Genomic DNA, 23904 nt, shown 5'->3' with positions numbered 1-23904 from the left:
TATCCCATATTGTCCGTTCTAAAAACTATTGTTGGTGAATATTTGTTCCAGTTAGGAAGAATCTGAGTTTGAATATCACCTTTATATCATTTCCAGTAGTGGTTCTTGAGGGAAGTCACAAGCTTACCTAAGGAACTATTTCTTGTATCATATACAGCTTTCTGAAGCTGTATGAAGCTTTTTTCCCCTTAGCTTGTAGCAATAAAATTTAAAGAACTTTCGGCTTACATGAACCTAAATTTTTGATCATTTTTCTTTCAGATATCTGACGTCGACTTTCGAATATTTCGAGAAACAAGGTATTCCGGGGCCTAAACCGGTTCCAATTTTCGGAACATGGTGGAAGATGTGGAACAAGGTAAGTAGCATTTGGGTAGTCTAACTAGACAGTTTCCTAGTTTGTCAAGAAAAGTACTGAACATAGTTTATAGTTAAAAAAACCTACTCCGTTCTTCCATGGTCGTATGCGATATAGTATATTCATGGTTTAAAAATTCCCACTTCATAACTGCTCCAAATTGTTATATAGGCTTCGTCTTCATACCTTATGGCCACAGCTCATTCTGTGTTGTGTTTAGCGTGTAACAGGCTGCAGTATCATGATCTTAAGAACGTAAAGTGTAACTTAGGATTCTTTCCTAAGCTCACTCTTACTTAAAGCAAAAGAAAATTATGTAATGAAGAACATAAGAAGAAGATAGAAAAATGAAGTGAACCTATCGTATATGCAAAAATATTTTAACATTAACTATTATTTTGAAGACTTCCTACGGTCTATAAATTTGGTTGCCTAATAATGAACATTTTCTTTTTGACCAAAGGTTGTAATTAGCAACGTCGTACACATTTGAAAACATATTGTCTTTCGCTAAACTGTTTCTCTATTGAGCAACGCAGTCAGTATGTCGATATTGACGTACAAACATGGCGGTTATTGTTTCAAGCGTACGAGTAGCAGACCGGAATTCAATCGCAAATTTCGACAAGTTAGAATCATTGTATAAGTGAAAGGAGGTATTTTTCTTAATCAGCTAGCTCTGAAGTATTTTTTTTTTTTTTTTTTTTTTTTTTTTAGTGAAAAAATCGATGAAAGTCTCCATTGACGTCTTACATCCTCGTATATATAATATACAGGCGCGGTACCAAGGGGAGGCTATAGGGGCTATAGCCCCCCCATTGACATTCAGGTATACACTGGATAAAATGGGCTTCAATCCTGCTTTACACTGGATAAAGCGGCAAACTGTGGTTTAGCCCCTCCCTTGATCATATCCTGCATCCGCCACTATATCTATGTATGTATGTATGTTTGGAAACTTATTTTTTCATAGATACTGTCTGGTTCAGTTTTTAACATATTGTTCATATTCATTTGCAGTGGCGTACGCAGAATTTCATCAAATCGGAGGGGGGGATTAATCACATATTCATATCCTTTTAGGACAAACGTGATTATACGTATTTCTGTCTTCCGCAACGAAACGAATCTCAATCTTCCTCAGTTAAACTCCTACCCCTCCCCTGCATATGCTTTTGTTTCATTGTAATGTTTTCCAAAAAATTAGTGCTGTCTCGTCTCAAAAAAGAAGTGCTCTGTAAGTGTAGTGTTGTCTCGAATAGTCTTTCTATTGAAATAGCTCTGTCGCGACACAAGAAATCAGTCTTGTCTTGTCAGCAAGTATAATTGTCATTAAGTTACTAAATTAAATAATAATAATAATAATAATAATAAAATTGGGGTGAGCTTAATGGAAGAATCGTAATTAGTTCAAAGTATGCAATTTCTTACAATTAATAAGGATAAACTAGGCCCTGTTCTCATAATTTCTTACTAATAAGAAATCGTATTTAAAAAAGACCAATATATCATTTTCACGAGTACTTTAACAGATTTAAACTTGGTATTCTGGCAAATGCCCAGACAGTCGCAGGCGACTTAAACGTCGGTTTCAATGTTTTCCAGTTATTTCCAGTCGTCTACATGTATGTACGTACGTATGTATATATACGTAAACCCAACTATTCTTTTTCCCCTCTTTTTTTTAAAAAAGATTTTTTCTGCAAGTTATTAGTTTCCTGCCGTCGTCGTAGCGAGAGGGCATGCGCGCCTGTTCCAAGTTACAACGTTTGATACATTGCATCTGGAAAGGCAAAAGAAGTGCCGTAGCCTACACATGCTGACAACACACAGATTTATAAACGTCCTAGTTACATAGAGACGAAGAGAAACATGAAGTGAGAAAAAAAAGTAAGATTCAGAAATAGCAACGTGGTGTAGGCGCAGTGGGGGATAACGAGTATATCTGGAGAAAATGTTTCACTAAGCGACGTGGGATAACCAGAGAATTCTTAGCTGGATTCGTTGTTTTGAACGCTGTTTGCTCATGATAAACAAATGACACTATTTTTTAAATTTTCTATACTCTATCCATGATTCTGAATAACTCCACAAGAGCTAAGTTGTAAACTTGTACCCCAAACTATTACCCTCTACATTCCATATTGACCTGCTCACCAAAATTTGTATACTCCTTTCCCCCTTAGGCCGCGGTGGCTCAGTGGTAAAGCGTTCACCTCCGGTGCTTGGGGTCCCGGGTTCGATCACAGTCCCCGCCAAGTGAACTTTGTGGTGGACAAACACCGTGTGCGTGGGTTTACTCGGGTTCTTCCGTTTCCTTCCACTTTCTTCATTCCACCATTTCATTCATTACTCATCATCAGTCTCCTTTAGCCTAACCGGCATAAGCGTGGGACGTAAAACTCAAAGATTGCATTTTTTCATTTCTCCCTTCGTCCTATGTGTTTGTTCCCTGTCTATTGTCAGTAAATATATTCTTTTCCAGTTCAAATGACAATCCCAACATGTATTAACTTTTTCCTTCATATTTTTTTTTTCCTGTACCCTTGGAGCGTAGCCCCGGCCAAAACATGATTAATATCCCGCCCTGTTACTAATTGTACCCTCGTGGTTTCGTCACTATGTTTGTTATATAACATTCTTTCTGTTACTGAATATTGCTGAAGTTTACTTACCTGTTACTGAATTTTACACATTGACAGGTTCAAAAAGAGCCTTGAAGGATGATGCTCACAATCTCTCTTGTTGGTCTTAACAAAATTCGCATCTGTGGTCCTGCCGACATGTTCTAGTTGTTCAGTTACTTTCAGTTCTATACAGGGGCGGATACAGGACCGACTTCTGGGGGGGCGGTGGGTTGTCATACTGCTACTTTTAAGGGCTCCAAACTTTGGGATGGGTTTTATTTATATATAAAAATTAAGAAAATTCCCTCCCCCCTGGATCCGCCCCTGGTTCTATATATTTCAGTTTTCATGGTAATGACTAGATGATAATGGGTATGAACGGAAGATCTTTTTATCTTGTGACTCTTTGCTTCGAAACTACCTAGTGGTAATTATCTGTTCGTTCTAAACTACGACAAACAGAGCCATATGTAACTAAATCACACTAATCTGCTGTTATTGACTCATATACTCGTACGACTTCGAAATAGTTAATCACGTGAAGTATAATAATCTTGTATATAAACTTGAATGTTTTGTCGTTTATTGTTGGCTCGGCATACTTCTAGGTAACTATCGGGAGTAGATAGTGAGGTGTCCCTAAAGAGCTTTCTAAAGGCTATCGTATCGAGAGTACTGTGAGCATGTGGATTCGTGTAAAACAATCGCCGTTGGGTGAACTCTTGGTGTACGACGCATTGACGACAGAGATCACCATCGATAGCTAGGTACGATTGCGTCGACCACTATGTGATGCAATGGGTCCCTCTTACCAGCAGAGTACAGTTCAGGCCGGTGGTGATGGTATCCTCGTATGTGACTTGTTGACATGCAAAGAAATGGTACCTCTGACGACGTACCTCACTGGCGAACGTTACAAAAACCTGCTGGTTGATAACTCCTTGGTTCGCCTCCAGCATACTGGAAACCTGTACCTACAAGACAATGCTCCAATCTATCGCTCCCGAATTGTTGCTAACTTGTTCGATGTGTACTCCACGGATGTAAAGATACTTGCCTGGTCCCCGACGACCCTAAATCTAAATCCCATCGAGCACATCTGGGATGCCATCTAGATGAATATGCGTACACTTGACCCTATTCCGGACCCTACTCGTGGATTATACGAGACTGTGCATTGATCATAGATCAGTACGGATTTCTGACGCTTTCGCTGTCCAAAGTCTGTCATGCCGCATCTCCGCCATCAAGTCAAAAGGGCGTCTTAGATACTACTCTTAAGTTAATTGCGATGGCAGATTTTTTTCGTGGCTTCATGAAGGCGTGACGTTTTATTTCGCACGTGAGTACTGTTTTTAAGTTTAAACAAAATGACTGATTCCTAGTTTTGCAAGTGCTATGTAACACAAGAAGGTGCAAGTCTTTATGTACCAGTACTTGTGCTAAATGTGTTAATCACTGTAGCGTAACCATTGGTTGCTTTGGAAATTTTAAAAAAGAAAAATCATTGTACAGTACTTCAAAATGTTACAAAGCACTGAAAGTTTTTCTTTTTTGTTGTTGTTGTTGTTCTCTACCTAATCATTTGTATAATTTTTCCTCGCCATCTGTAAGTGAAGGTGAAGCGTGACTAGGAATCATTTTTCTGAATAGCGCAAGAATTTATACATATAATATAAAATATAGTTCTATAACAGTTTATAAATGCAGTCGGCCCAAATTCCTTTATAGATGATAATGTGTGACCGCATCGAACAGCGCAGGTGGCGGAGCTCTTGGAATTAGATATTCGGCGAATGAATTGGCCTGCCTGTTCTCCCGACTTCATATTGAGCACGTTCGAGATACTATGGGGAGAAGTCTTGTAGCACATTCAGATGGACCAAGGACTATCCAGAAATTGTCAACAGCGTTGACGAAGGAATGGAACTCTATACTACACCTCCACATTACAAACCTTAACGAGCAGTATGGGAGTAAGTTGCAGAGCATTCATTACTGTCTGTGGTGATAACACACCGTTTTAAGGATCATTCCACTCCTTTTTGTAATGTCAGGGAGGCATCATGATTCATAAATCGCAGTGCTTTCATTGTAAATTACTGCCTCTGTATAACTGTTCTAATCACTTTTTGTTTGTTTCTTGTATCATATTGTAGGATTACTTTGTATATGGTCAAAGTTTCTCTAATCTATGCCACCTGGGAATGACAGCATGCGAAACTTACTTTCGCCCATAAGTTTTACACATCAGCGTAGAAGCTACCTCTTTCGATTTTTTGTTAGGTTGAATTAAACGAAAAAGTCCCATTACACCTTCATTAGAATCTATCTATACCATAAGTAATACCACGACAGGTTAAATTTGAATTTACATTTACCTATAGTGTTAGTATTAAATTTTCTAACACTAATAAGTCTTCGTAGGAATGATGCTGTAGCCGCTTGACTGAAATATATTTATCTTTAAAAAGCCAGAATTTGAGTTAAAGGTCCATAGCTCCGATACTATGGGACTTACCGTAGTCGGGTCAAGACTTTACTTAGTAACAGGTGTACATACATGTTTAAGAACCCTGCGGTACTTCCGCAACAATTTTTATAGAGGTAGTTGGTGAGTACTTCAAATTATATGCCTGTAGCCAAACTCCCTCTATAAAAATTGTTTTGCTAGTATCTTAGGATTCTGAAATATATATTTTTGGATAGTGTAAATATTAGTTCCTAAGTGAAGTCTTGTTCCGACTTCTGTAAGTCCCGTAGTTTTGGAGCTATGGACCTTTTGAAGTTCATTTTGTCATGTTTTCGGCAGTCTGTAACTCCGATAAGAAGCATTTGTGCACCCAGGTCGGTCTATTGTCTTGGTGTCAGGAATCACGTCCCAAACGTTGTCAGTGTTGTTTTGAAACACCCTGTATAAAAATGAAAGTTACTATATTTGTGACTTCGCACCGCTTAAACCACTCGACCGATCTCGATCAGGTTTTCAACATGGGTGACATTCGGATCATTTCACTTTGATGGTGCAACTTAGAGGAGGGGGAGCTATTATAAATATGTATATAAGATAATCAAAAATGGCCGATATCAGATAGCTTTTCAGTAATAGTAAAAAGTGACTGATTAACGGGACATATTACATTTTTTTTTTATTTTAGCCCAGCGAAGCGAGTAATTGACGCTAGTAATAAATTTACTTGTTTTGCAAATTGCTTCGCAAAAAATTATATAAAATGGATGTGTGTGTGTGTTCCAGCTTAACTCTGGAACGCCTTGAGCAGTTTTAACCGAACTTGGTACACACATTACTTAGTCTGGAAAAGAATACTTTCGGGATAAGACCCCTCTAGCACACCTAGGGGCAGTGGGAGGAGACGTAAAAATAATCGAAAATGACTATATTAGTGTGAAATCCATACTTTTCGGTGTCAGTAAGCTGATTGGTGACAGTTTCGATACCCTTAAAATCCAAGTCCAGTCCCCAGTGAAGGTAAGACTCCTTAACATACCTAGTGGGAGTAAGAACATACCTAGTGGGTAAGAGGGGTGAGTCGTATAAAAATAGAGAACGGCCGATATTAGTTTCGAATCCATAGATTTCGAGGTGCTGAGATGAACACACACTTCCGATGCCGTTTAAATCCAAATTCAACACCCATTAGTACTCCTGAAAGAGGGATGTAAAAATCATTGAAAATGGCCGATATTAATGTCGAGTCCATAGTTTTCGGAGTTGCTAAAACAGTGACGCCCCAATACCCATCAGCAGAGGGTAGGTAGGGCGGGGAAATGAAAAATCAATTGTCAAAAATAACAGATTTGTGTCGAATTCATGGTTTCCAGGGTCGAAACGTCTGACACGTTTGAAATCACTTTTGGAAAGTAGATAATACTTACTTCAAGCTAGTTTTTAAAATCATTTCAATTTGATTAAGAGTATATTTTGAGTAGTAGTTGTTTCAATATTTGTGCCGAAAGCAGAGTATTTTCTGTATTTTTAACGTTACTTTCATTAATGATCAAAAGAAAAAGATGATTTAATTAGTTCCCACAAACCAATTCCCGTACGAAGAACGGGTATTTCAGCTAGCATATAAAATGTGAGATTGCAATTGCTCCACATTGCAATTACTAATTCTCGCCATGTTTCTCTGGCTACGCCACTGCTCGTTCTACCAGCGATTTTGTATATGTATATCATGCAACACTATAATCGAACCTCACTCATACTTTTAGAAGCGTTCACCTCTGGTGCATGGGGTCCTTGGTTCGATCCCAGCTAGCACCAAGTGAGCTTTGTGGTGGACAAGCACCGTGTGCGTGGGTTTTCTCGGGGTTCTCCCGTTTCCTCCCACTTTCTTCATTCCACTCATCTCTCATCACCGTCTCCTTTAGCCTAGACAGCATAAAAAAGTCCAATTTCCAGCTTGAGAAATCACGCTGGGTTCTTGTGTAACAGAAATTCTCATACATAAATTGTAAACTGATTTAACTATTAAACCTTCATCCCGATAAAGCAAGGAAAAAAAACTGCCTTTTAACAAGATATCGCTTCCTGGTATCTTATCCCATAAAGATCATCGTTCACTGCTACTATTTGGTTGCAGTTTCAAACCATGATCCAGAATTTTTTTATACTGTATACCCATTTCTGAACCCCATAATATTTCCGACATACAGAATTTTCAAATTTAATTTCCCGGAGTCCAGAAAGAAAATATTCCAGATTTGGCCATCCGTAGCAGGCACGATTTAAGTACTAAGCACCATTACTGGGTGGCTAAAGGTTCTCAGAATTGCTTAGGGCCGCAAGATGCCAAGATTTCATTACTGTTGTTAGTGCCAATGATTCAATCGAATATGGAATGAGAAATTAAGAACACCTAACTACAGTACAGCTTTTGGACGTTGATTGCAAGAACGGGTAACAAACTTCCTAATTGAAAAATTATAAGAGTTTGAAATACTTTTGGTTATTTTCTAATTTTCCTACCCACAATCTTCTCTTTGAGCAGAGGTGAAAAACTAATTTTGTTGCATTTTCCACTCTGAAATTTATTATTTTCCATTTGAATGAGGCAGCTGTCATCAGTCACAAGGTGAAGGACAACTGCACTTCCGGATTCCAGTCGCTGCCAACAGGAAGTCGTGTCTCCTGAATGAGGGAGGGGGATAAACAAAGCGGAACTATTTTGGTCGTCTTTGGAACTAGCGTCAACATAAGATGGGGTGGTGTGTGGCGGCTTTGGGAGGAAGGGGAGGAGATGCAGTAGAAGGCGACAGCTACAGACGCGACGCGTCCTATTTGGATAAATTGGTAGTGAAAATTTAACTTCTCGCTAGTATACTTTCTTCCTGTCTCGAAAGAGGGTTGTTGTGTCGTTAGCACACCATTAACCCCCCTCCCCTCCCCCTGTTTTTGGCATTATTCCTTGTCAAGTACGAAAAAAGCAGGAAACCAAAAATGTAAAGAATTGGAACCATTGTTGTGGAGTTTTAAAAACCATATATGAAATACGAAAGTTTAATTTTAGACGTTGACTAATGGAAGGCGCGATAACTTTGTCGTTCCAATATTTTGTCACTGTTCCGTTCGTTACAAGAGGTACGTTTCTATTAATAACTACCTGTACACCTTACACTCCCCATGATATAAAGTTCAATACTAAGATACTTAGAGAAGTAGTTTGAAATAATTGCATTCCCACTGAGTGACTTTTTGACTGAAATATCGTTTAAACGAACAAGTTTTGTTACTAACCAAAACTCAGTTCCCACATTAATACACTTTTAATTGCATTAGTAAATGTAATATTTCCTTGTAAAAGTATCCAGTTCAAGTTGGTTATAAGTAGGAAGTGCTTAAGGGATTCTTGTTAATGTCAAATTACCCGAACGCTTATTTTAGCAAGTTTTTCTTAAGAGCTTATTGCAAATATATTTTACTTTAAAATGACAAACTAAGAAATTCTGATCCGACGTAGGTGGCATTGTGAAAGCTTCGGAACCTCAGCAGTGTCAACCCGATAGAACCTTATTAACTTCTTCTGACACGGGTCAGCTAATGTTAAGAAATGTTGAACTAGTACAGCTAACACACTAATAGACATAGACCCAGCGACTATAAAGTGGCGCCAAGAGATGAAAAAAAGTTTGCGCAGAACTCTTGCGTTTGAAAATATTGGTTGGGAGGTTTCTCCACATCCTCTTGCTCACCTAATCTTGCGTCCTTGGATTTCAAATTTTCCAGCCTCATTCAACAATTTTCAGGGAAATTGCTTTATTAGTTGAAATGATCAACACAGGATTTTCACTACTGCCTAGGTATAACTGCAAATTAGCTTCAAGGGTGAAATCTAAAAACTGTCTCAGTGCTGGCATACACCCATAAACCATGAAGGAAAATGTTACTGATCAGTTTGTCCTGCTTATCTCATACTAATATCGAAATTTTAAAAAAAAAAAAAAAAAAAAAAAAAAAAAAAAAACCTACCACAACAAAAGTTTAACTAACTTAGGTTTTACCCTTACTCTTTTGGTTAATTTGGAGTTCAGCGTCCCTTTTCATCACCTAGGTTATTGAGACTTGGACATACAGTTTAACGTGGGATCCGAACCTGAACTCCCACCGGAAATCAAATCTGTCTCCTGCACCGAAAACTCTCACGGTAACTAGATAGCCATAAACGAGCTCACATGTCTTTTTAATATTTTGTTGTTAATGTTTCTGTACACTATTTTCATAAATTGTACTCAGTATGATATTAATGGCAGTTGTCCAGGGTTCGATTCCCAGGGCAGACACAATTATGGGTCTAACCAGCAAGACAATGTAGGTGGTTGATTGGTGTTCAACGTCCCTTTCGCCGCTGTCATTCTCGTATAAGACGTAGACATAAATCTTAACATGGAATTTGAAGCAGTTTGAACTATCATGGGAATTGAAGCCGTAACTCCAGTTCCAAAGGTGCGTATGGCAAAGCATATAGGCACGAGGGGGCCAAAATAAACTGAAGAGGTAGCAAACTGTGGTCTAGAAAACCAGAAATAAATGATAACAAGCATTGTGCTTAACACGTCCCCTCAAACAGCTTGGTATACCAGTTTTTGGGTTTTAAAGCATAGTTATGTACAGAGTTCCGAATACAAACACCAGGGAAATAACAAGTAAAAGCAGTGGAGAAAGGATGTCTGCCATGACCTATAAAGGTGTAACAGAGCATTCGTGTAGTGTAACTGAGGAAAAACGTACGAGAAATCCGTCGTAATAATCTGGCATTAGATTCGAACCCAAAACCTCTTGATTGCGAAATAAGAATTGAATCGGTGAGTAGAAAAGGAAGAATATTCCAAAAAATGACGAAAACAAACTGAAATAGCCATTTTGTTCTCTATCCGTAAATACATAGAATGAACGTAAAAATGAGAATGTTACTATCATAACCCATTGTTAGATATTGCTTTGAAATTTTCGCTGAGTGGAAGAAAGAGAATATTCCTGGAAGATTCTCCTTTTTCCACGCAACACCAGTAATTCCCTGATCGACCACTAGATGCTGCGCCAGTCACAGGTAGGCTTTCACATCAGTCGCAGAACGTTGTGTACTGTAAAGTAGAGACCTGCACGGGCCGAATTTTTCGGCCCGAGCCCAATCCAGCCCGAACGTACCTAGGCCCGGCCCAGCCCGGGCCCGAAAAGTTTAGGAGATTTTCGGCCCGAACCCGGCCCGGCCCGATAAGTTTTTTAAAATTCTTGGCCCAAGCCCGGCCCGGGCCCGATAAATTTTAAAAGTTTTTGGCCCGACCCCGGCCCGATAATTTTTTTAAAAAAATAGCTCGAGCCCCAATCTTTCTCAAAATTTAGTACTAAATTTGACCTAACCTCAGAAACCTTTTCTAAACACTGGTTTACAACCTGACGCTTGCCTCCCGAATGTTACCATTGCCTCCTAGAACTTTGCCTGTCATCGAGTGAACAAAATCTCCATTCCCTGTAACAAAAATCTAACTTAATTGATTTTTAGCATAAAGTGAAGATGGCAATATTGTTTAGCGACAGGCAAAACATTCCCACTCCTTCTTGTTATATTTTGAGTTCAGTGAAGGTCAAGGTCAGAGCTCAATTTACCGCATAATGCCTGCAATCCTCTATAGTGAAAGTGGAGCCGCTAAGCAACACAAACTGTAAATAGCTATTGCATTGTTTGTAACATTTTTCACGGACACACTTCTTCAACGTTTGGCTTTATTCCAATTATCGTTTAACGAAAGTCAATAATTATTAAAGAATTGCAATTGATCGGCTCCAGCCCAGCCCGACCTGAAGAGAAATCAGTGTCGGCCAGCCCAAGCCCGGCCCGGCCCAAAGAAATAACAGTGTCGGCCCGCCCAAGCCCGGCCCGGCCCAAAGAAATAACAGAGTCGGCCCGCCCAAGCCTGGCCCGCGGGCCGGGCCGGGCTTCGGGCCTCGGGTCAGGCCCGGCCCGTGCAGGTCTCTACTGTAAAGTTGTCGTGTTAACACCGGAGTGCTACCTATTATGAACATTGCAAAATAATATTCTAGTTCCTTGAAGTATTCTGTAAATTTCTGTCTCAACAATGTCTTCATCAGAGGACGATATGTATGAACCTAAAAGGAAAAAGGGTAAGCGCAATAAACACCACCATATCAAAGAAACTGAAAAAAAAAAAAAAAAGCTAGACAACGCGGAGAAGAGTTTGTGACAAGAAAGGGGCATTTAGTGGAAGAAAGAGTAACACAGGTAATGATTGTAACAGTCGCAAAAAAATGTACGGAAAAGTTTACTGAAGAAGAAAAATGATGCATAATAAATTTTCTTTTCTGTGGACGCCCTAAGAACGAACGTAATACGTGTCTTGTAGGCTTAATTGAACGGCATGATGTTCCACGTCATCGTCCTTTGACAACTGAATCTAAGCGTAATACTTCACCTTTTAAATATTTTGCAATGAAATATAATACTAGAATGGAGGTGTGTCGCAAAGCGTACATGGCGCTTCATGCCATAATATCTAACAAAGCTGTTGAACGTTTAACTAAGCTAGTAGAAACAAATCACAAATCTATATATATAAAAGAGAACGTACAAATCCTTTGTTAGCTCATCACGCTAATACGGCTGAACCAATTTCTTTCATTTTTGGGGGGTTATTAAGATTTGGACCCTAGATGGTTTTTATCATATCACTTTAATTTTCAATTACCAGTGTCTTGAGATAATTGACCATTCAAGTGTCCATAACGTACAAATCCTTTGTTAGCTCATCATAGCTAAATCTAACCGTATTTATATGCAACCCACATGACCGTGTCACTCGGCGGGTTAACATAAATGACAGGCGATATAATGTTAACATTTACTCCAATCTTCTATGGTTTTTATCATATCACTTGAAAGCGAAAAAGTAAAAATTATCTAAGTAACAAAGTTTATTGCGTTCCGGGGTGACCCCAGCGAAGCGGGGTGAACGCTGCTAGTCAGAGGATAAGAGAGGTAAACACACTAACCGGGGAAATACGTTATATGGCATAGTTTTGAATAAATTAGATGAGCATGTGCCTCGTTCCCCACAAAGGTTTCACATTACACCTCTCAGCCCATTACTTATTTACAATCTGACTTAACAGTGAAAACAATGCATGAACTGTTTGTAGAAAAATACCCAGAGTTAAAACCAGTTGTTAAATATGAGTATTATGTTATTTTCGGGAAAATTATGGTTACCGATTTCTACGTCCACAAGTAGATGTATGTCCCACATGTGAAAATTTAAACACGAAAATAAAATCTACAACTAGCATAAAGAGTTGTAGTAGCAGAATTACTTGTCCATAAAAGGCTGGCAAACAAATTTTACCCTAAATTCAAGGAAGTCAGTGACATCTGTAAAAGTAGAAATGACGTCATGGCCAGAACATTTGACTATATGCAGAATCTTTCCCTACTGTTCCTTCTTGTTCAGAATATATTTTATTTACGGCAACTTTGGTTTTATGTTTTTAATATCCACGACATAGGAAGACAGAAATCAGTATTCTTTACATATACTGAAGGAGAGGCGAAGAAGGGTCCTAATGAGGTATCTTCATTCATTTACAGTTTTATTAATAGCATCCCAGATGAAGTTACAGAACTGCATATATTTAGCGATGCTTGTGAGGGGCCAGAACCGGAACCAACTAGATTTAAAATTGTTAGTCATTCTTTTCCAATCCGGGGCCACAACTTTCTGCCCTGTGATCGAAACTTCTCAGTTATTAAAAGGGCAATAAAAAGGTGTGATCGCATTTATACACCAAAACAATATGAAGCCATCATTAAAACAGCCAAAAAGACATTTCCACTGTTTGAGGTAAGGAGTGTCAAAAATGTTGATATCATTAACTTTAAGGATTGGTGGTCTTACTATTTCAAGAAAACTACAACAGATATTGAGAAAAAAGGTGAGAATTTTTCTATTAGTCAATATAGACATCTTGTGTACAATAGTGAAACTAAAGGATGTATAAAAGCCTATTAGTACAATATGGCATACAAAATTTGACTTTTAAACTGAGCAAAACAGAAGCCAGGAATATGTTGCTTCCACCAGACCTTGCTTACAGGGCCAAAGTACCAGTGAATCCAAAGAAGCTCAGAGACATTGAAGAAGTTAAGCATTACGTGCCAGAGAAGTATCAAGATTTCTATAATAATAACATGCAATTGCCAGTTTCTGAAGATGCTAGTAGGGACATTGTTGATGAGTAGATACAAAGGTGTTTTGTTTAAACAAACTTTATTCTAAATGCATGTACTATAGGGTATACACTTTCTACTTTTTGTATCGCATCTAAACTGATGTTATAAATAACTATTCAATTTTGTGTAGAAAATATCACAAATATTGACTTAAAACTTGCAATTTAAATAAGTTTTTCACTAAATATACCAGGTATTAATGAGTTGACGGTTTTCAATCATGTGTTTAGAAATAACATTGGTTTTTCTGTATATTTTGTACACTTTCTTACCACATTTATCTCTTGCGTGGAAAAGGGAGAATATTCCGCAAACAAATTTCCTGTGTAGCCGGAAATATAAAATATTTAAATGTTTTTTCTTTGTGGCAAATAATAATCCTTAGCATACACTACAAGTTTATAATGCAAAACAATAATATCAGAGCAACAGATTTCTCAATAAACAGTTTTTATTCGTTTCCCGAAAGTAAGATGTTGTGGAATGTTCTCCTTTTTCTACTCATCGATTCAATTCTAACCTTGTCTGTTTTCATATATGGAGTATTTATACCATATTCACTATAACATCCATCTTGTTCTTACGTTGTCAGGGTTCTCCTTATGAAAAATTGCTAACCTTACCCCTCCCAAAGTTGGTTACGCTACCCTGATACTTTTTGCATAGAGATATACGTATAAACTTACAATTTCATATATAATTCCCCAGATCCGTAGAAGCAGCTATAGTATACTTGTATACAGGGTAAAAGTGGATCTGAAAATGTAGGGGGACAGATGACGTCACGCCGTCCCCCGTGCATATTTTTGCCCACAGTAATTTCTTTTAGGAAGTGGAGGGACGCCATAGATATGTTTGAAGTTGGGAACGCGCGTTCCTCCTCACTGTTACTCCTGCTTGTATAGATAAGTTTGAGTTCAAATTCTTGAATTATGACTGTCTATTAACAACGAAGAAAATCTTGATCGTGTATATAATTATCTTTGCGTTGTATTGAATTCAATCTTCGTAATATAATTTATGTAATACTAAGAGAAAGAATACTATATGTTCATACTTTCGCTTATATGCTGATCAAGCCTCTAGGTCAGTGGTTCTCAACCTTTTTTGACTGACGACACGGTTTGTTAAACATCCATGACATCGCGACACATTTGTTTGATATTTTCGTTATAAATAATAATAATAATAATAATAATAATAATAATAATAATAATAATAATAATAATAATAATAATAATAATAGTGAAACCTGTTAGTTTTTACGATGACTCTATATAGCACTGAGCATTATTGCTACCGCTGGAGTTGACTAGTACAGTCTGTCTCGATTTTAACTATTATTAAATTGTTCATGATTTTTAAATTCTAAAATTTCGCGACACACCTTAGGAGACTTCATGAAACACCAATGTGTCGCGACACATCGGTTGAGAACCTCCTAGCTACTAGATGGTCAGAGTTGATAGCCCGCCTGCAAATATCTCACCCTCCCCATCCCTGTCGTAATGTTCTGGCCTGGTACTGATACATTGATGCTTTGCCCATTACCTGACTTGGACACGACCCCTTTCCAACAATTAATTCATAAACGATTGATGCATTTCATTGTTATGGAAACCAATTCAGGCAAGAGATTTATCGATGTCAAAATGTCTTTATAAGAGCATTAATCTGCCCTGATTCCCCACCACCACACACACACACTGAACTCGACGTTAGGAAGTTAAGTTCAGTTACTTACGATGACCAGCGGGCTACGTAATGAATATTTTTAGATCAGTATGTTTAAATATTAAAATTATATCACTGGAATATAGGGTGAGTTCGCCAATAGTCGACCGCTGAAAAAAAATCTTACTTCTAAGCACTTATAAAGCGTGATGATTTCATAGTATTTGACAAAAGTGAATTATTTGCTTTATTTGGGTTCTTTTGTACCATGCCATGTGTTACTTGCTCACTTTTAAAATTTTGCAATGATATAAAAATACATTTTACGAAAACTCATCAAAATTCCCACTTGTCGACCATCATCGCTCAGTAGTCGACCGCATTTATGCTATTAGTCGACCGCGCGCAATTTCTATCGTTTCTATCACGTAGAAGTAAGCTCACGTTACTTCAGCACGTCGAGTTATCGTCTCGCACATGATAAGGTTTCTCTCCCGTGTTAGGTTTCTCTTTTGAGTTACTTGAGCACATTGAGTTATCTTTTCATGTAATAACAGTAAGTTCCTGATTGTTTATTCAAATCATTTATATGGCACAATCTGCGCACAGGAACAGCTTATCTGCAAGTTCTTCCCATGTATACCTAGATAATTCGGTACACCGAAGATGGAACCATTTATCACATTGATCGCAACCCACTGGTTTATCCTCACTTTCCAAAGCAAAATCGTTTATTATCACTCACATCCTGCGCATATGGCTCCATCGCCTAATCAGTTACGTCTCCTTCATTGTGATGTTCTTCTACAACAGCAGTGGTCGTCTTCTTCGATCGTTTCTTTGGATTTTCCAGTTTGTTGCTCTTTTTTCTGTTCTTTCATCCCTTTTGCGTTTCTTTTCCTCCTCTAGTTTCTTCTGTTCTTCTTGTTTTGCAGTCAGTGCGCGGCGATATATTCTTCTGAGCTAATTGCAAACGGTATCTTCTCTACCTTCTTCTTAGGCTTTTTGACTGGACTCTTAGGCCAGAACAGATGCTTTTTAAAAGTTGGCGTTATATATATTGGTCTGATAGTTTTAGGGGTTGTTGCGATATTCTTCTGACTTGATTCACTTGGTCCAGCAACAGCATCTCTTTCAACGTCCCTTGTTTCTTGCTGTGCTTCTGGTATAGAAACCAGAGCTTCAGTAGGAGGTTCTTAGAGAAATAAGTATCTTGCTGAATATCTTTCATAGGTTCAGTTTCATTCAGTGTAGTTGACGTGTTTCCTTTCTTCTCATTTGATGGCACAAATTCTGGAATAGACGCTTCCTTTCTCCGAATAATTAAAGGCCTCTCTGATTTTGTTGTTGGAGCAGACATAACTGATTCTTTGTTTGGCACAATACTGATTTCCTCTTTCTCTTGTGCTGCAATGGCGTCGAATTCCTCAGGTTTCGTTGGTAGAATGGATGTTATATTCACTCTATTTTCAGTTGTTGCACTTGGGTTGGCTTCAACAGCCAATGACTGGAGAAGATCATTTAGTAAATCCTTTCCAACAGTGAGAGTAGCTTGAGACAAGTGTTCATTGTTGTCATCAACTACAGGGATTTCACCAACTGCAACTTCATCATCTAATGGTAAGTTGGCACTTTTATCATCAGTTTGTAATGCTTCGTCCATCGGCTTTTCTGCTGGAAGTTTCAAAACTTCAAGAACTGCGTTGAAGTCAACCGCAGCCTTTTGAAGTTCATCCTTGTACACAGTAATAACTTTTCTTGCAGTACGAAGATCTTCTTCACTAACATTTGGCTAAGTGGAAGTACTCTCTATGTTTTTGCATACACTCTTGATGCATTTTGTGTAGTCAACAGCGTCCGGATTGAAAGGATACAGTCCACATTTGCGAAACCTATTCTTTATTGTTGGTGGTGTTGCTGCTGTTGCTAGGACCTCTGCAATAAGTGGTGCAAACTGAACTCTTGTAATAGAAGATAAATTATTTTCCGTTAGATAGCTGCGAACAACGAATTTCCAATTTGCTTTTAACGCCTTAAAGACGGATACATCGCATGGTTGCAAGATGTGTGTTGCATGAGGGTACAGGGCATACAATATGATCTCTTTGTTGTCACAAAATTTGCTTACTTCATAAGTTAAGTGAGTTTTGTGACCATCGATGAAAAGTATTACAGGCTTAGGTACATCGTAATCTAATAGCCATTTATTGAAACCATTGGTGACCCACTCAAAGAATGTCTCACTAATCATCCAGCCAGATTCGGATCGTCCCATCACAATCGAAGAGGGAATATTGGACACAATAACTCTGGGTACTCGCGACTTGTATGGATAAACGATCATTGGAGCAACGGTTTCTCCCGAAGAACTAAATGTTCCTAGAAAAGTAAGGGGTTCCTTTTCCTTATCTTGAACCTCATAAATATTCTTCCAGCCTTTTGGTCCCAAAATTTTTCCAGATGATGGGCACAACTGAAAAGAAGATTCATCCGCGTTAAAAATTCTACGTGGATCTTCTAAAATGGAAAGATTGTTCGTACTGGTGAGGTAGGTCTTAAGATCTTGAAACCACGAACGTATATATTCTTCTTTTACGAAACTTCGGCAGACATTCATAGGCCCAGCTGCAATATTTGGATGTCTCTTCAAGAAAGATGCATACCATTTCTGCCTAGGTCTGTTGTGTTTAAATGGTGTTTTACGTTTGTCGTCTACAACTATTTTCTGTACTGAATTTAAGAGGTCATGCTTATTTCTGGGGAAACCACGTTGAGAAAGTTCAATAAGCCAGTTTGCAAGGGCTTCTTCTGTTTCACTAAGATAAGTACAGCGTCCCATGTTCCCAGTTGTTTCTGGTACCCGTCTATGTAATTTGTCTAAAACTGTTGTCTTTTTCACACCAAACTTTTTACAGGCTTCACGAACTGAAAGTTGTTTTGTTCTTACAGCTTCTAAGGCGCACTGCATATCAAATTCCGAATAGCGGAAAAATTTTCTTTTATATCCCAGAGCCATGCTATCTGTCAAAAATACATAAAATTTAAAATGCTTCGCCATATTTCTAACAACAAAATGCATTGCTACATTATAAAGCAGAAGTAATCAAGAATATATTAACAAAAGTTGTTTTTCAATATTGATAATCTTAATATTTCAGTGTTCTTCCCGAAAGCAGGTTCTGACCTGAATAAAGCTGAGTCGAGTGAATCGATATTTTTTATTGCCATTAATCGGATGATGATGACGTCCCAAGGACGTGAGACCTAGAATTTAACGTGAGCTCCGAACCAATTGTATTCACATGGAAAATTGAACCCAGGACTTTATTACAAAGCAGCATACTTTAACACTTACTTGAATTTTGTTGAATTTATTTGTGTCCTTTAAGCATTTGTGGCACAGGACGGGATAGGGGAGGGAGAAGGATGAGGAAATTTGTTGGTCAGAGCCTATTATGTAGGTAACATCATGACATGCGCCTGGTATAACTGACAAAACCCCCAAGAAACCTGTCAGAAGGGCCGGCGTTGGGGATTCAACCCACACCTCTCTCCATTGCCAATTCGTAATCCAGCAGGCTAGGCACTGGACAACGTGTCTGGTACATGCCTCCAAGAAATTATTATTATTTCTCTCATTCAGGGAGACGTGGTAGACGAACAGGAAACCCTTCTTGTTCTCGTTTGTTTGCTTATTTCTTTGTTTATTTTGCTTTAACATCCTTTTTTAGCATCGAGACTATATAAAGACGTAGACCTACAGTTTATAGTAATATTCGAACCCCTTTAATTCGTTCTATCCTCTCCCGCTTCGAATTGAACCCGGGACACAGAGCACCAAAGGCACGGTGCTACCCATTAGACCAATGAGAAGGGCTTCTTGTTCTCGTGTAAAAAAAAAAAAAAAAAAAAAAAACGGTTTCGCATTGAAATAGTAGATCGTCATAAAAAGAAACTTTCAACTAAGTTACTGAACAAATTCCAGTCAACAAAACGCGAAACATAGTATGAAACAGTGCGGTCGATAGATGGCAAGAAATATTCCAATAGTCGACCAACACGAGAAACAGGCGGTCGATTTTTAGAATATGTCACGAAATCAAAAATTTTATACACGCATGTTGAAAAACAGACCTTATTACCAAACAGGAAATAATTTGAAGCAATTTGGCGCACTCTCAAATAATCCAATAATCGACCACCCTTGGTCGACAATTGGTTTGTATGGGAAAGAAAAAATGCCAAATTCCGACCACATTTTAACATGTATTTTTTCATTTAATACTTTCCAGTTATTGACAAATTATACTGTACAGCTTCTAGAATGACTTATTTTTGTAACAAAAACATTTCTTACCTCATGTACTACGTACATCCTCAGAAAAGCGAAAAACAACAGGTGCACAAGATTCCCATTATACGCTGTCGTAAACTGTGCACCTGAGTCGTAATTCTACAGATACGTCGAAATTTATCGGTGAAAGACGACCAGCTGGCCAAGGGAAAGGGAAACAATGATTGTCATTGGTGCTATATGATGCAAGCTTTATCGTGAATCACTTTCCGCTCCAAAAGACCATTAGATATATTTTATCTACACAATAGTAAGCAAAAATGGTCGACTATTGGATGGCGGTCGACTATTGGCGAACTCACCCTATTTTTGTCGTAGTATTTCTTGATATATTTTTAATACATAAAATACGAAATGCTGTTTTTTGGCTAAGAAATTTATCAAAATGTTTCTATATTGTATAGCAAAAAAGACGCCCCCGGGTGGGCTCGAACCACCAACCTTTCGGTTAACAGCCGAACGCGCTAGCCGATTGCGCCACGGAGGCATGTGCTGTGTTGTTTGAAGCAGTGTCATCCTTGAGGATCTCTCGTGTTGTGTTCGGGTTGCAGTTTACTTTGCCAACATGTTAGTGGGTGGGGTAACTGATAGCGCAGTGGAGGGGAAGGGGAACAGCTGTGACGATCCGCTGGATCGCGGGGAAGGAGGAACATTTCACTTTTAACTTTCTCCAACTAAATCTACGACTTTATTTCACGCAGTGTCGTGTACAGTGTGTTTCAAATGTGTACTTGTATTTATACACGGTTATTGTAATTGAAACATTTATATTTGTTCTGACATATTTTCGTTATTTCTTGCATCTATTAAAGTCAAACAAGTGATACATTAGTATGATTTCTGTAGAGGCGCACCCACAGAGGAAGGTTTGCAAAGTCTGGACTCCCCCCCCCCCTAAAAAAAACTTCCTAACTCAACATACATTTGTACCCTTTCTCAAAACTATAGCTAATTGTTTGACAGAAATGATTGATGTAGCATGAAAATTTGATGTTAACTTCATCTGTACCCTTTCTCTAATATATAACAAATCTATTTTTTTTTTTTTTTCAGAAAATATAGATGAAAGTATTGTACAATTACTTATCGTCTTTTTGGATGCAGAATAATACCCGTTCAATACTACATAGACGTTGTGGCTTGTAGTACCCTCCCTCCCCCCGAACAAAAAATTTCTGGATGCGCGCTTGGGTTTATTTTCCAATATTGTAATAAATAAATAAATAAATCAAGGGCGTCATTTTGACTTCGCTTGAGGGGGGGAGGGGCGCAAGAGCACCACCGACATAAGATTTTCACGTTTTGCACTAGTATATTAATAGACAATAGATTAAAGTATGTGTATTCCTTAAACTCTTGGGCCAATTTATCCCCTTCTGCCGCCCCTAAATGACGCTTCTGAAATAAATAAATAAATAAATAAACTTTTAATCCTTATATTGCAACTGTAACTCAGAAATTACCACTTCCGGTTTCAGAATAAAATTCTCGTAGTTTCAGTCTATCGTATTTCTACAATGCAAAATGAAACTATTTTGTTTTATTCTTGTTTTCAAATCTTTTATCAAAATACCTACAAAATTTGATTTTTAACTTGAAAGATTCGTAACCGAGTTATTTTTTTTTCTTCCACAGAATCAAAATGAAGAGGAAGTGAGTAATATGAAGAAATATGGAAAAGTTTATGGGTAAGTAAAGGATACTTGACATTTTATTTTACCCTATCAAACATATAATATAAAGAGGACATTAAATAAAATACTCGAGAAAACGGAGGAAAGGTTGTTTAATTGAAAGAATCGGTACTGTCGTTAGATTTGTTTAGAAGACCCATACACACACACAAAAGCAGATGTCTGGGTTGACAGCGGTCAAGCGGCGGCTGGAGCGCCGAGCTGTTGATGGTGGTGCGTCCGATACTTTCATAGCCGGTAGCTACTCAATTTCTTTCACTCATCCCCTAGAAATAGTTAGCGCAGTTTAACGTTGCGTTGCTGCCTGGAATTTTTATGAAGAGTGATAATGAAATAGTGAGAGAAAGCGAGTGGAATTCCTTCAGGCGATAGCAACGCTTGCAACGGAAGACTAGGGATCAAGTCAATGTGGTATACCTTTAGTACAGCTCACACACTGGTGGACATAGACCCTGCAACTATAAAGTGGCGAAAGAGATGAAAAAAGTTTGCGCTGAACTCTTGCGTTTGAAGATATTGGTTGGAAGGTTTCTCCATGTCCTCTTGCGTCCTTGGATTTCCAAATTTTCCAGCCTCATTCAACAATTTTCAGGGAAATTGTTTTATTAGCTGAAATGATCAACACAGGATTTCCACTACTACCTAGGTTAACTGCAAATTAGCTTCAAGGGTGAAATCTAAAAACTGCCCCAGCGCTGGCATACACACACAAACCATGAAGGAAGTTACTGATTAGTTTGTCGTGCTTATCTCATACTTCATATATATATGCACCAGACCAATCTCGATCAAATTTTCAACATAGATGAGGCTCAGGCCTGGGATGATTATGATTATTATTTCACTTTGACGGTGCAACTTTTGGGAAGGGGAGATTAATAAAAATGATCGAAATTGACCGATATTAGTGTGAAATCCATAGTTTTCGGAATCTCTGAGACGAACAATGACACTTCCGATGGCGTTTAAATCCAAATTCAGAGCTCACATTTCCTTTATGTCCATAATGAAAGTTATTCTTCCCGTGCGAAGAACGGTCAATCTCCTAGTTTCAATTAATGTACCGAATAAACCCTAAATCAGTGATAGCCAAATGGTAGGCCGCGGGCGGGGTACGTCCCGTGTTGAATATGATGACGCACGTCAACAGGTAAAGGCAATAATTACATAGCGACGTGCGTTACCATATTAAACACGGTGTTTCACCCGTTAGTACGATCGACACCAACGTCCGTGAACACCGAACTTGTCCATACAGTCATTCCACCTGAAAGAGTGTTATCTAAGAATTCCCTGTAAATCTGGAATTATCTTCGTCAGTGCACCATTGCTACAAACAGTTCAAAAATAAATATAGAAAATTCCAATTAAATGTAAATATCAACTTTGGTTTAAATAGACATTTCAAGCAAATTATATTTTAGTAATGGAGTTCGGATAATTGGAGTTACAGTATAGTGTAATTTGTTTTCACAGTAATTATTTTGTAATTCAGTAGGCCTACCTGTATCATAGTTTTTGTTTAAAGCCTACTGGGAAGTAGAAACTAGATCTTTTCTTGAAACCTATTTAAATATCTCTCATTTTGTGCATATAAGTTCTGTGTTGTATAATTTTTAACATTTATAACTCAGTTTTAAGCAGGAGTAAAAGTGAACCTGAAAAGGCAAGGGGACGGTAAGTAGCGTCATGATGTCACGCCGTCCCCCCTGCCTATTTTTGCCCATTGTAATTTTTTTTAAGAACTGGGGGGACGCCGTACAAATTTTTTCAAGGTCGTGCGACGGTGCTCCCCCTCACTTTTACCACTGGTTTTAAGTAATATATAACATTTATAGTGCAGGATTTTACCCAAAAAGCCATTTAACTAGTCTTGAAGAAAAGATCATATTCCATTTCAATTAAAATTTGTGTTCATTTGAGAGGAAGAAGAGAAATTGCTTTGTATATAAATCAATGGGCTGAAAGCATTATACTCAATCCCTTCCTTGTGTAGAAGTAACAGTCTGTAACTTTTTTTTCGTATGTTGCAGGACTTTCGATGGTCGTGTGCCAAATCTAATCGTAGCAGATCCAGAACTTGTGAAGAATATCTTGGTTAAAGACTATGACAATTTCCGAAACAGAGGCGTAAGTTATATATTTTTATATCTTTTCTTTTTCTTCAAAGAAAGTATTAATTGGTGATCTTTCACACACACACACACACACACACAAAAAAAAAAAAACTGAATGGTGCCACGGTAGTACTGTCAGTCAGTGTTGTACTCTTGAAAATTACTTTCGAGATCTGGTTTCGGAGCTGTCAGCAGAAAGAGTTTTGGCTCTTCAACAAGAAGTCTGTTAATAACTTTTGCTATCCATCAAAGAATGTGTACAATTCTTTGTTTTTAATAGTTTGTTTGAACTGTGTTTTCTTAAGGTGTAACATCAA

General features: G+C 38.1%; 1 protein-coding gene and 1 non-coding gene across 2 annotated transcripts; one reads left to right on the top strand and one right to left on the bottom strand.

Annotated features, from left to right (window-relative positions):
* Positions 1 to 265: 265 nt before the first annotated feature.
* LOC145677865 (lithocholate 6-beta-hydroxylase-like) lies at positions 266 to 23604 on the top strand (the record flags this gene model as incomplete). The annotated part of the gene is made up of 3 exons (XM_081748162.1): positions 266 to 358; positions 21412 to 21464; positions 23504 to 23604. Coding segments are annotated over exons 1-3 (166 nt in total), but the record flags the coding sequence as incomplete, so codon positions are not given.
* TRNAN-GUU (transfer RNA asparagine (anticodon GUU)) lies at positions 20190 to 20263 on the bottom strand. Its single transcript has one exon. It is a non-coding gene; the product is annotated as a tRNA-Asn (tRNA).
* Positions 23605 to 23904: the final 300 nt, after the last annotated feature.

The sequence above is a fragment of the Thermobia domestica genome, unplaced genomic scaffold (genome assembly GCF_964235325.1).
Source record: "Thermobia domestica unplaced genomic scaffold, izTheDome1.hap1.1 HAP1_SCAFFOLD_1506, whole genome shotgun sequence".
NCBI lineage: Eukaryota > Metazoa > Arthropoda > Insecta > Zygentoma > Lepismatidae > Thermobia > Thermobia domestica.
The sequence above is the reverse complement of the archived record's forward strand: the minus strand, read 5'-3'. Positions and strand labels throughout refer to the sequence as shown.